Source organism: Ascaphus truei, chromosome 1 (assembly GCF_040206685.1).
Source record: "Ascaphus truei isolate aAscTru1 chromosome 1, aAscTru1.hap1, whole genome shotgun sequence".
Lineage (NCBI taxonomy): Eukaryota > Metazoa > Chordata > Amphibia > Anura > Ascaphidae > Ascaphus > Ascaphus truei.
In genome coordinates this window covers 388,725,283-388,738,889 of record NC_134483.1, presented here as the reverse complement: position 1 = coordinate 388,738,889, position 13,607 = coordinate 388,725,283, and the positions used below count along the sequence as shown (strand labels likewise).

General features: G+C 42.4%; 1 protein-coding gene across 4 annotated transcripts in view; it reads right to left on the bottom strand.

Annotated features, from left to right (window-relative positions):
- NEK1 (NIMA related kinase 1) overlaps positions 1-13,607 on the bottom strand; it is an 88,073-nt gene that overhangs the window by 20,823 nt on the left and 53,643 nt on the right. For all 4 annotated transcript variants that reach the window (XM_075611621.1, XM_075611628.1, XM_075611639.1 and 1 more), the window contains 4 exons: positions 13,248-13,445; positions 6,685-6,805; positions 4,591-4,679; positions 3,782-3,987 (listed from right to left, as the gene is read on the bottom strand). In XM_075611621.1, coding sequence (XP_075467736.1) covers positions 3,782-3,987; positions 4,591-4,679; positions 6,685-6,805; positions 13,248-13,445 — 614 coding nt within the window. The remainder of the gene's footprint in view (positions 1-3,781; positions 3,988-4,590; positions 4,680-6,684; positions 6,806-13,247; positions 13,446-13,607) is intronic.

The following is a 13,607-nucleotide window of genomic DNA, read 5'->3' as shown; positions in this document are numbered from 1 at the left end:
CTGAGCCGTGCGGACGCTCCGCGCTGAGCCCCTGCATCCTCAATGAGGATGCCTTGAGAGGGGGCTCACGCGAGCGTCCGCAGGCGTGCTGAAGAGTTGGAGGTTTCAGCCGAGCGCCAAGCTGTTTTTCAGTGCGCTGTCGGCTGAAAACCTCCAATCACAGCACAGCAGCGTCAACGTCACGGCGCCGTGACATTGACGTGTGCGTCGCGGGCGATTGGCCCAGCGACGTGACTGCCCCGCCTCCAACCACCTCCCCCCGGCTCCCCCCTGCGCACGCTGGCTCGCCTGCAAGTCCGTGCAATCGCGCTGACTGAAGCAGGCGAGCCTAAGCGTTAGTGCGCCTCCGCTCTCCCCACCCCTCTATGGCCCGGGCCTAATGCTATATGTTTTTTAACCCCTCATAGGTTTTCGAGATTATGGATTGAGGTGTGGAAAGGAAGACCATATGAATCTCTCTTCCCCTAATGTAACGCAAATCTACCAAACCTATTCAACTCACGATGATGTGTTTTGAAGTAAGAATTATATATATGAAAAAAAAAATATGCACAACCGATGCAGAAATATGTATTATATATGCAGAAATATGCAACTATTTAAACTATTTGATGCTGGCAGCTTATTAAATGGCAAGTGAATGCCTAATTTTGTGAGATTTTCTCATTTGCATAAGGCACGAATTTGTTTAATGAATTCAGCAAAATGTGTTTCCACGCGTAAATACACTTTACTGAATAAACCCCCATAGTACAACTATACTCGGATAACCAGAGTTCTCTCTCTGAAAACATTATTTACATTAGCCCAGAGGCATAACTCTGTCCCAGGTTGATCATGATCATGCGGTTCCTGCACAAGAGTTGCCCTTTATCTCTAACGAGCAGCCATAATAAGTGTTGGCAGGGCATGACATGCCCGCAGCTGTAAATACTGCGATGCCCATGTACTATTTCTATATGTATCTTCTAGAGAGGAAGTAATGACTTGCCATATTGACTATCAACCTCTAAGATCAGGGGTGCGCAAACTATTTTGTTTGCACTCCCCTGCCTGCTCGTGCCCCCCACACCGCTCATTACCTTTCTTCCGGCCTTATTTTAAGTCATGACGTCATGTTGCCATTTGACCCCGCGGCGTCATTTGACCCTGCGTTGTCATGGCGACATGTCGCCAGAAGCTGCCATAGAGAAGGTAAGGGACATACAGAGGCCTCATGCACTTCCCCAGTATTTTATTTAAATGTTGTGGGGAAGAGCGCAGGGCCTCTAATCACCGCGCTCCCCCTGAAAATGATGGGCCCCCAGTTTGCACACCCCTGCTCTAGATTGCCTTCATAAATCTTGCTATCATGGGTCCAATTGCAATTAGTTTATTAAAAAAGGTTTCTAAGGCTGCTACCTAACTTTTCAAGGATGCTGGTTGTAACCCCTTCCCAAACCCATCCTGGAGGAAATCCAACAAGTGGATCATTAGTGGCTTATATTGCCTTTTTCTGGCACCATAATAATTTTTTTTTACATACTCCGATAGATTCTGGAAGTGTTGCTCTTCCTTCGATCACATTAAGGTTGATATTGCATGATCCAATAAACCTAGGCCTCTTAACTATCTCCTTTCAATCTCTATGCCGTCAATCGTAGGCAACCTGGATTGCGATGACATACTGGACCTTGCGTCAGCATCATTCGGGAATCTCTCAATCACCAATTTTAAGAACCACAGTCTCCTTAGCCAACAGGGTGCTATAAAGACAATATCTGCTTTGTCCTTCCTGATGTTTTTCTGAAGTAATGTCTGACTGGAGGTAACGGCTTCGATTCTTTCTTCTAGATTTGATATCCAAGCCGTTACGTTCTGGAGATGCACGCCATTGCAGTAGCAAGTCGAATCGTTGCTCTGAGTGTCATATAGTGTTTTCTGTGGATTCATTCACCATCTGCCTGTGCACAGGATGGTTAAAAGCAGAGCCACCTTCCAATGGAATCTTAGTATTCTCAGCTACTCCGGCTATGGCCAAATGAACTTTTAGGTGAATTTAGGATATTACCTATCTTCCTTATTAAAGGGATACATCCTTAAAAATGTCTCAGTCATAGCTGGTCTCCTATCCAGTGATAACTACTGTGCAGATATTAGGATTTTGATCGAGTTGGGTCCAAGAAAAAAAAAAAAAAAAAAAAAAAAAATCGAACAGACTTTTTTCTGTTCCTAAGAAAGCCTAATCCAATACCTGTAGGTCTAGCTCTTCTTTAGTGTTTTCGATACTTCGAGTGGTTCTCATATTTTTAAATTAGCTTATAACTTGATTCCAATTTGAAAAATCCTGCTTCATTTTGAATCGTCTATTCGTCAGGAGATGAACATCCTTCCAGCTCTAAAAATCCTGCGCTCTCCTGAATATCTGTGATGCGATCTTCTTCTGCAGCCCATAGATGTCTGATAGATGATCCTTAGGCCCCCTAACCGCTAAAACCCCTTATTGGCAAAATGGCCGACTACTGCGCGTCCAGGGGTGAAGCGGCTACGGTGAAGGATCCCTCAGTAGCCAAACGCTTGTGCCAACGTGGTCATGGGAAAACGACCCCGGCCAAATTTCTGATTCCGCTGAACTCTGCCGTTGGATTTTTTTGCGACCCAAGTGCATTAAATTGTAGTTGCCCTACTCTTGGCCATTCCTCCAATCTACGGAAATCATTAGCGATTTTGATTTACTCCCCTTGGAGTGTCAACCCTGTTGCAGAGCTGTGTGTCATTTGCAAAATGTCATACTTTCCCCTCCAAAACATTTGTAAAGAGATACAATGGATATTATAATTTTGCAGAGATAGAACTGTATCTAACACACATCGGCATTACTGGACCCCCTTGTATTTTACTGCAAACAGATTACAACACGTCATTTATTTTTATCCTAAAGCCCAAAGAGCCAAGGAAACAAACACTCACCAGCCAAAGCAAGAAAGGTGTTCACTGATGAGCAAGTGTGGCTGGTAAAATTAGGTACAGATACATCTAGAAAAATACAGTACGGTACTATTATTTAAAAGTTCATGATTTCATTACTGCTCGTCATTCATGGAGAATTCAAGATTGAATTCATTAACTTCCTGTTTATTCATCATCCTGGGCCCGGTTCATCCTATTGGTTGGCCTGGCAGAACCAATCCAGGGGAACTAGCACATCCAACCAGGTGCTACGGGCAGCTGACACACAACACTCGCCAGATGTGGGTCATATTATACTTAGAAAGACAGAGAGCAGAGCCGTTCACAACAGTGAACGTACCAAGACTGATATAAGAAAGTGAGAACCAAGTAGAGAGTAATTAATTGGTTTAATCCCATATGGTAATTATGTCACAAAGGCAGGTGCACCCTGTAAACTAAGAATTGGAGACAAAATCTCAGAATCTTGTGTCTTTTCACATTATACTTTTATACTTACAGTCCCTTTCACATCCTCTCAACCAAGCCATCTGGTATAAGGAAGTGTCTATTTATGACGCATTAAAATGTAGTTGTGACTATTCCTCTTGTTGTCGTTAACGGTCTAGTATACAACAACAATAAAAAACAGGCAAGTACTGAGGTGGCCTATGTCTTGCTGCTCCAACACTGACCAGGCCCCGTGCTCAAGGAGGAAAGCACATTTGAAGACACAGAATAAATAAGGCTGGTAAATTGTGAGATACGGCACAAGAAGGGAAAATGAATAAATATAAACATTGCATTGCACGCCCATTTAGCATTGAAGAGGTGAGCCGCAGCAAGCACTTGCCTTTGGATTGTTTGCATCAAACAGACCAGTGGAGAGTCCGATCAGCACCGATGTTTTGCCTTTGGCTGGAGACGCAGAGCGAGAGCGAGGTGGCAGAGAATCGTCAAACGAGGACTGGGCAGAGATGTTAGGAGTGACCACACCACGTGGAAGTGGGACCCTTTCAAATAAAGCTTTGGGTGCTGTCGAGTTACGAATACAATTCTCTGGAAAGACAATAAACAACAGTGCTACTCCTGATGCCACTTGTACGTATAGCTTTATATAGATGTAGATAGGACATTACTTAACTGTTCATTGCTTGTTTGAGTAGTGACATCTAAAGTTGGTTTACATGCTACAGTACATGAGAACCTTGTGTGTCACCAATGAGCATGGAAGCGAAGTGTATTTAATAATGCAACATACTATATGCACATATCAAACCTGAATACATGCAGACACTTGTCAAGATTTTTTTGTTTTTAAATAATCAAAATGGTTTGGGTATGTATTATCCTATACATCAGGTCATGTAATACATTATAATGGAAACAAAATGATTAACTCTCAATTTTGTATGTGTTCTAGACAAGTCAAGCAGACAAAAATTGCATAAATGTGAGTACTGTATTTGTACAAAAGTTATGACATTAAAGATTTAAATGTATAATTATGTCACGTGTATTATTGCTGTGAAGCGCTATGTACATGGATGGTGCTATATAAAGATCTACGTACTGTACATACAAATCTATTTAAACTCAAGTTAGGTCCTTGTGAAAATTGATCAGATGAAATAGGCGCTGGTCAGTAAAGAGGACACTGACCTGTTCCCTCTGGCTCGGGGGGTTCTGTATGTAGTTCAACTTCTTGTTCGGGTGATTTGGTGTCACAATCAGCAGCCTCCTGCCCCCCACTGAGACAAAAAATAATAGGAATGAAATGATTCATTGAATTTTTTTTTCTTCTTAAACCATATAATAGCCATTTTTCTGTGACCAGGCACAGACATTCAGCTTCAATGCAACAGTTCTGATGGAGAACACAGTGCAAGCTATGATGGCTGCATTTATCATACTTGCCTTGTCCATTAAAAAAAAACACATAAATCTCTCTCCCTATACACATATATATATATATATATATTATTGCACAAATATCAGAAATGGGCTTTAACCTCCGCCCCCCCTTCATTCACTGACCAACTTCAAATAACAACACAAATGTACGGGAAACGGTTTAAGTACCTTACACTAGTGATGATGAGTGACAATACAGGTCATAAAATATTGACACATAAGAGCCGTCTATAGAATTAATGAAGTACAGTATGTGCTGCATGTAGGTAGGGAAGCAAAGTGCTCAAGTAGTCAGACATGCATGTGAGCTGGTTAACACGAGAGCTAGTAACCTGGGTTAGAGCTGTACTATGATGCAGTTGGAGTGCTGTGCTCCCCACGAGAAGCTGTGCTCTAGAAAAAAGTCCCATATTTATTCAATTTCTTTAACGAGAAGGCACGCAGGCATGTAATACATTCTCTAGCATTACATATATAATCCAACATATGTTCTATGGCTTGAACAGTGTGAAAGCGAAACTGTAAACAGAAAGGCAACAAGAAGTAACCCCCTCCATGTGTGTTTACTAGTGTACTACAAAGAGTTAATAGTAATGCAGGGGATGCTAAGCTTCACCCTGTGGTGACAGAGGTAGTGTGTTACAGGAGGTATAAAGTGTGTCACATGAGGTATTAAACTAGGAAGCAGAGAAGTTCTGGGAGTTAGGTTCCAGCATGGGACGGAGAGGAGCCTCGGGAGTAGAGGTAGGGGATCAGTTCCCTAGAGTATAGGATAGGACAGACCCCCTTTTATTGTGTTGCAATCAGGTATAGTGCCCCATTAGTTAGGATCCCATAGTAGGGCCATATGAAAAGAGCATGCCCCAATAATAGGAATGCAGACATACCTCAGTGGGCAAAGCAGAAAAGCTACCAGGATGCCCTATAAGCTGATCCCCATCCACAGTATTCAGTACCCCCATAGGAAGTGGCAGTTCCAGAACAGGGCTGGAAAGGAACGCTACACAGAACAGGCCAGGATCTCCGCAGGGGCTCACAGTAAAAGGGATCTCCAAAATGGTATTATAAATGAGGGCCGGGTCCACAGTATGAAGCAACTACTATATCAAGTACATGTAACTCCCACAAGTGTTAAGAGTGGGCACTCGGGAAGACAAGTATCAAGAGTGATCGTGCTACGGATGAAATTAAGTATGACTATGTCAATCTACATGTACAGTGACAGCAATGTAACGAAGCATGGGAACATAAATCATGATTTAAGTTGTATTATAAAAACTCCTGGCGCCCATCATTTCCCCCGCCCAGCCGACCACAGACAAGGTAAATGATGGCTACTGTCAAACACGCAACTATCTCGATGTAACCTCCTGTGGGAGTCGGGCAGGGAGGGTTACAAATATATCACTGGGACCTTGTTTGGTGCTCATACCTATCACAATACAAAAGGTTACAGAGATTGCAAAATCGTACTGATCCAGGAGTCCTATAGCAGAAGGAGGAGGATACAGAATACTACTAGATACCTTTGCAATACAATGGTTTAGTGACTACTTACAAACTGGCCTGGACTAATTTTTATTAGTAGACATAGAAACATAGGCCGGGAGTCATCGATCTGACCGCCAGGTACCAAGATCCAACACTCAGTCCTGTGCCCTGGAAAAGCTGCCGGCTAGGCCTGACCTGGCTGTATCTGCCAATTAAGTCGATGACAGTTACCCCCAGACTGGGCTCGGTACCCCGCATGGTGCTTTGATGACTCCTGGTCTTAATCGTGTAAGCTCTACATCTATTTGTTTTATGAATTTGTGAGGGGAAAGAATGGAGTTCCAAAGTTACCTTTGCTCCTCTGTCTTTTCCTCCCAGACGTGTGTAACCCGGACAGGACACTCATTACCAATGTTCCGGTCACTCCGTTCTGTTTCTTCAAGTATCTCAGTCTCCAAATCGTCTGGATCCTCTGCTCGTAACAGGAAAGAAAAGAAATTAACAATCAGGCTTAGGACCACAAGGTCAAACGTCTGAAAAAAAATCAGGATTTTTTTTTGTGCCGATCAAGATATTTTGTCGAAGAACAACAAACAAAAACTACAAAATCAGTCTCTTTTTAGGCTTGAAGTGCCACCTTTATACACAGCTTGGGTCCAGTTTATGACCCAACTCGTGCACCCTCTACCAATGACAAGTCCGGAAAAGTGGCATCACTAGGTTCAATGCATTGAAGCACAGAGGTCACACAGGAAAGTCACCACAAGATAAAGCGGATACTGGGCTATATTTACCAAGCGGTTCCAAGACACGTCACCGTACATTTATTTGAGTGTGATGTAGTGTATCTTGGCTTAGCACGGATTAGTAAACAGGGCCTGTGATGTGTTCTCCCCAGTAAGTGTGGGGAAGGTAAAATAAATGCTTAGTTTCAGTTTTATATGTTGTGTCTTCCACAGGAGTTTAAACAGTGACATAGTTACATGGTAGAGGAGGTTGAAAAAAAAAAAAAAAAAAAAAAAAGACATATGTCCATCAAGTTCAACCTATGCTACATTTAGACGACAGATACTTTATCCTATATTTGTATTTACAGTATTTTGACCCTTTAAATTACCGTGCCATATTTTGTTCCACAATCTCCAAATGTTAGGTCCTCAACATATACACAGTTTGCACGTGAATATACTCACAAACATTACACCCATATACTGCCCAAAAAGGACTTGGTTCACTTTCGGCCAAGGCAAGACGCACCACTAAAGGACAGAGGCAGGTTTAACATTACATGTAGCTTATTATAGCTTTAAAAAATTATTGGAAAACAAACATTTCCAGGGTAACCGAATATTTTATAAATTTAATTTAACTTCTTTTGGTGATGAGACTGTTTGCGAACAAAAGACTGAGAACTAGCAAAGTAATGATGGAGCCATCATTAGTCAAAGATAAACATAAATACAGTAGCAGATCTGCTTGAATTCAGTGTTGCCAAAGAAAATATATATGCAGTAGAAGCTCCTATACAAGATACAAATAACTAAACAAAAAACTGCTACTTTCTGGGTGATTAAATGAGACGATTCATTCGTTTAAAGGTGCAATCCCATGTAGCTGGCTAGAAACCATAATTTTGTAAAGAACTGAGACAGCTCTGTGCAAGCAGCGAGATCAGTCAGAGGAGATCAAACCCTTCCCAAGTCTCAGCCCTGCATGTTTACAAACCAACTTTAAGGCAGCAATCCTGCCCATTTTCACTGTTGATGTTTTTATAGAATTTGATCTGGCAAAGAAGGGGGGGGGGGGGGGAGGAGGTGCTGCACAGTGTTTTTTTCAGCTCCTAGATATACTTAAAGTGTTAGCTTCCAGGGTTTTATTGCTGTAGCTTCAAAGATGACATTGCAGCTTCCTATTGGACAGCTGGACCTGGTGGCTATTTTGATCCCCAAAACGGCAGCTGAAACACCAGCAACATAAAGGTATCTTGGGAACCGGGCAGTCCTCGGAACTAAAAATAGTGCAATTCAATTGCAATAGGTTAAATTCCAAAGGACCCACCGGTTTAAATAATAATACTGTACTGTATATACATTAATATAATATATATATATATTTTGTTATTTTTTTTTTAGTAGTAGCTGGGATTACACATTGAAAAACAATATTACAAAAATACTTAAAGACGTACAATTTGTGTAAATAAGTCATGCACCTCTTAACCCTTTGAGTGCCGGAGGGGCCCGAGTGATACGGCTTCTCCGTCACTTGATTGCGAGTGCCGGTTTACCCCGAAGCGGTCATATAATCACCACAGGTGATGGAAGGGAAGGTGGCGAGTTCCCCCCCCCCCCCCTCCAACCCCCTTCCGTTCCTTATTGCAGATTGTTTCCCACGCGATCTCCCCTAGCAAAACCCCGCTCCTTGTGACCTTGGGCAAAGTCATTATCTCCCTGTGCCTCAGACACCAAAACCATAGATTGTAAGCTCCTCTGGGCAGGGACTGTTTCTGTTACACTCCTGTGTGCTTCATACAGCTGTACTGTAATTGTGACGTGCTTAGAGTCTCGTTGGGAGAAAAGCCCTAAATGAAATATTATTATTATTATTATTATTATTAAAACAAGCATTTTTTAACCTAGCGATTACGGGTCATGGGGCCCTCCCGGGTGCCACACCCCATGACGTAGTAGCTCCATCTAAGGGTTAAACCGGTCACTTTGGTCCTGGGAGGGGTTACGGTGACCTGCCCCTTTATGCTTTCAGGCCGAAGTCTGAGGGAGGGACTAGCCCCTTCATTGCTGAGGGAACAGTGGCCTCTCTCTCTGTTAATGAAGGGGCTATGAAATGAACGTCAGCAAACAGGGACAGCCCAATCACAGTCTTCCTTATCTCAATGAGACAAAGGCAATTTACTGTACTGTACACTAAATCAAACTAAATACCCAATGTTCTGTGCAATTAAAAGTCAGCCTGACATATGTCTTTCAAGGGGTTAATGCGGGGGCTTAACATATTAGAAGACAGAACTAAATGAGTTAATATGGCTCCCCCAAACAAGACTGCAATCTACAAATAAAGCTACAAGACACTGGGGGAAAAAAAAAAAAAAAAAAAAAGAAAGGGGCTTGCATACAAGTTTCACCAATGCTCTTCATTATCTCAGGCTGGGACTGGCCTGAACTGTATACAGCCAGGGTGGGCAACCCTGTCGCCATTCGCCACTTGTGGCGAATGGTCAGTCAAAGTGTGGCAAAGTGTGTCAAGAGTGACTCCCCCCGCATGCGTGACACCCCCCCCGCGCTCTTTTTGCCAAGCGCTTGTTCAGCGCTGCCATTCCAACTCAGCGCGATGCCAACCACAACATGGCCATTGCATAGGTTCAGGACACAGAGTGAGGAGGGCATATAATGAAATCCTGAAGCACCAATCAGGTTCCACATTTGAGCCATCAGCCCACCTACCTGACTCCCCTTCCAATCAGCAAGCGAGCCCTGCGAGCTTCGCCTTTCGCCCTCAATCAGCACTGAAGGTAATCGGGGCTGCGGGGACAGGAAAGTGTGTGCTATTCAAAAACACCAGCCAACCGGGTGCGAGTCCGGGAGCGCTGATCGGGTGGTGTGGGCCGGGATTGTCATTGGCAGCAGGGTGTGTGTGTGTGTGTGTGTGTGTATATACACACACACACACACACACACACACACACACACACACACACACACACACACACACACACACACACACACACACGTCCTCAAACTGTGGCTTGCTGTGTGTGAAAATGCCCTCTGGCTATGTGTGAGCCTGTGTATCTAGCTATGTGAGTGCATAAACGTCACTATTCCCTCAGGTTTATTATAACTTTCCAGTTTCATGTTTAAAGGGTTAAACATAGGTGATTGATGTTTTGTTACCCAAATCTGACACCAATAAGGATTAATTTAAAAACATTATGAGCTAATACTTGGTGTTGGGGTTGATTTCCTTTCCTCTTTGTCTGTTGTTACTGTGTGCACAGCAAGTACTTGCAGTCACCCACAGCCCCCTCTCCCCTTATCTTTATCATCTCTCTGATAAGGACAAGATATGCACAGGGTAAAGAAAACACTTGGTTGACAAGCACTTCCCTATTCAGAGCCCCCTAATAAATTGAACTAGTTAATTGGCAGTCAAAGTGTGGCGAATTAAGTAACAGATAGTTGTTTCCCATTGAAGCGTGGTGGCAAGTGAGAGTCCCCTCGCGCCCCTTTAGTATTGTATTGTTTTGTATTGTATGTCTTTATTTATATAGCGCCATTAATGTACATAGCGCTTCACAGTAGTAACACATGTGGTAATCAAATAAATAACAGATAATATAAATAACAGATCATGGGAATAAGTGCTTTAGACATAAAGGTAACATTAAGGAAGAGGAGTCCCTGCCCCGAGGAGCTTACAGTCTAATTGGTAGGTAGGGAGAACGTACAGAGACAGTAGGAGGGAGTTCTGATAAGTGCGTCTGCAGGGGGCCAATCTTTATGTATCATGTGTTCAGAATATCCACAGTGCTATTCATATGCTTCTTTAAGCAAGTGTGTCTTAAGGTGGGTCTTAAAGGTGGATAGAGAGGGTACTAGTCGGGTACTGAGGGGAAGGGCATTCCAGAGGTGTGGGGCAGTCAGTGAAAAAGGTTTAAGGCGGGAGAGGGCTTTAGATACAAAGGGGGTAGAAAGAAGACATCCTTGAGAAGAACGCAAGAGTCTGGATGGTGCATAACAAGAAATTAGGGCTGAGATGTAAGGAGGGGCAGAAGAGTGTAAAGCTTTAAAAGTGAGTAGAAGAATGGAGTGTGAGATGCGGGATTTGATCGGAAGCCAGGAGAGGGATTTCATGAGGGGAGAGGCGAGTACACCGGCGGCGGCAATAGTGCTGAGGGGACGAGCGGAGGAGAAATAACAAATTTTCGCATGCGCAACACAATACCTCAATTTTAACACGTTGTGGCTATTTTCACTTCTAATTCGCCACACTTGTGGCTACATTGAAAAATAAGTTGCCCACCCCTGGTATACAGCATAAAGGATCACAGGATGCATGTTTGATCATTCTCCTACTTGATCGCAAGTATAGGGCTATTGCTTTCTCACAAGGACCTATCAGTCTGTGCTTTCCAGAAACTGCGAAACAGCAGTCACCCAGCTGAACTGGGCCAACATGGGAAGATAACACTTCTGCTATTAATCCCTGGAGCACGCATTGCAAACAGGACTCAAAGGGCATCTGGGGGGTTATCAATCAAAAACCTGGTGGTCTTTTATCCCTCTCAGATGCAAACTCGGAAAAAAACACTTTAAATAAAAGACATTGACCAGGCATGGCTACAAGTTATCATTCCCTTTAGGGGAAATGGTCAGATCTGGTTTACAGTTTGCAGATAAACATGAAAGGATGAGAGAACAGAGTGGAACCCCAGGCGAGAGAAGGACTGTTTCTCAGGATAACAGCCTATGGTGGAAGTACACAGAACACTGAATACAGAATAGGGGATGTGTTTCTGGCTGTTCTAAATAATGCACATTCTTTTGACTAAGCAACAAACAACCTGATAAGCACCAGAATAAATCTAAGGGCTTTTATTTGAAAAATAAAATAAAAAATAAATATTTAATAGCTACCAAAGGTTTCATTTTTTACCCTTGAAGCTTTCTACTGAATTAAGAGAGAGACACACGTATGTTTGTGTGTGTGTTTGTGTGTGTGTGTGTGTATACACACACACACAGTATATTTATAGTGTGTATATATACACACACTATATAAATAAATATATATATATATATATATATATATATATATATCTATATCACTCTATATCTATATATCCTTTTCAAACTACATCTACAAATAAAACAGTTGTAATGTCATTATATTATCCCCATGAATCAGGAGTCCTGTAACTTGTATTTGTAATTAAGGACCCAGGACAAATGGAACAGCTTAAACCTTTCTTCATTGAGGCGGTCTAAAAGACACTAGATAACCAACAAGGGGCTAAGAAACAAAGAATGTCATAAGGGGTATAAATACATAGCTGTTTTGAGGGAACACATAGTATGAAAGACCAGGGATAAACCTTTTTACTTAGAGAGTCAGTGTACAAGGTTATATCAGTTATTTGTTCGGCCTCACATTTTGTTGGATGAACAGATTAGGCTCCCTGGAGAAGTATTTTGCCTTGAGCCAAATGTGGGAGCTACAGTATATTCCAATTTCTAATTGAATAATAATTTACTATTATACATCAAGAGGGCATGTACAACTTTAAAATATCCATAAAGGAAACAGCTAGTAAATGAAAATAAACCCAGACCAATGGTACAATATTAGACAGTAGGTAATCGCATGATAAGAATTTGCAGTTTGCAATATTTGTAGCGTTTCCGATGAAAGCTCCATCAGCAAATTGTCTTGTAGGATCGTTGAGCATCTAATATAACAAATAAATGTCCTTTATGCAGAGTGCTTATGAAAAAATGTAAAAACAGTACGATTGTAAGTAAGACTACAGCCTAATTCAAAAGTATCCCCAAAGATGCACATCAACAGTTGAGGAGCTGTACAATATTGCATTATATATAATTAAATCATTCAGATATCCTTATTTTCTCCCCCTAGTTCAGGAGGGAGATACTGTGGATTTGTTATGGTTTTAATTCTGGGGAGGTTGCAGTAAATTAAGATTGTAAAACTTGGTTCAGTGTCTCCAGGAATGGCACATCCTCTACTCTTGTCCACTACTACAGCGTATCGTATCAGGTGGTGAACAAGGGGGGGCGGGAAGGTCCAGAAGAAGCAGAAACTTTGTCTTACTGTCACAAATGACTGTTCAAAGACCTAACTTTGTAATTACTAAAGCGGTCTTACAAAGCTCTTACCATAAGGTTGGCTCTCAGCCTGGTTAGGACTGCACATAACAGTGGATTCCTGGTCTGGTGTTGGCGACTGCTCCAGTTCGGAGGTTTCTGGTACATTGGGAGCACCTGAAAGATTCTCGTCAGCAGGAGAAGCTTCTTTTGCTTCATGGTCTTCTAGCGAACGATCTTGCTCTCCATCTCGTTCTTCACAGAGTTCATCTACACAAAGATATTTTCACAGATATTAAATGCATTTTATTTTTCTTCCATATATGTAAGAGTTTGTATAATATGACAAATTGTGTCGCACACACACACACACACACACACACACACACACACACACACACACACACACACACACACACACACACACACACA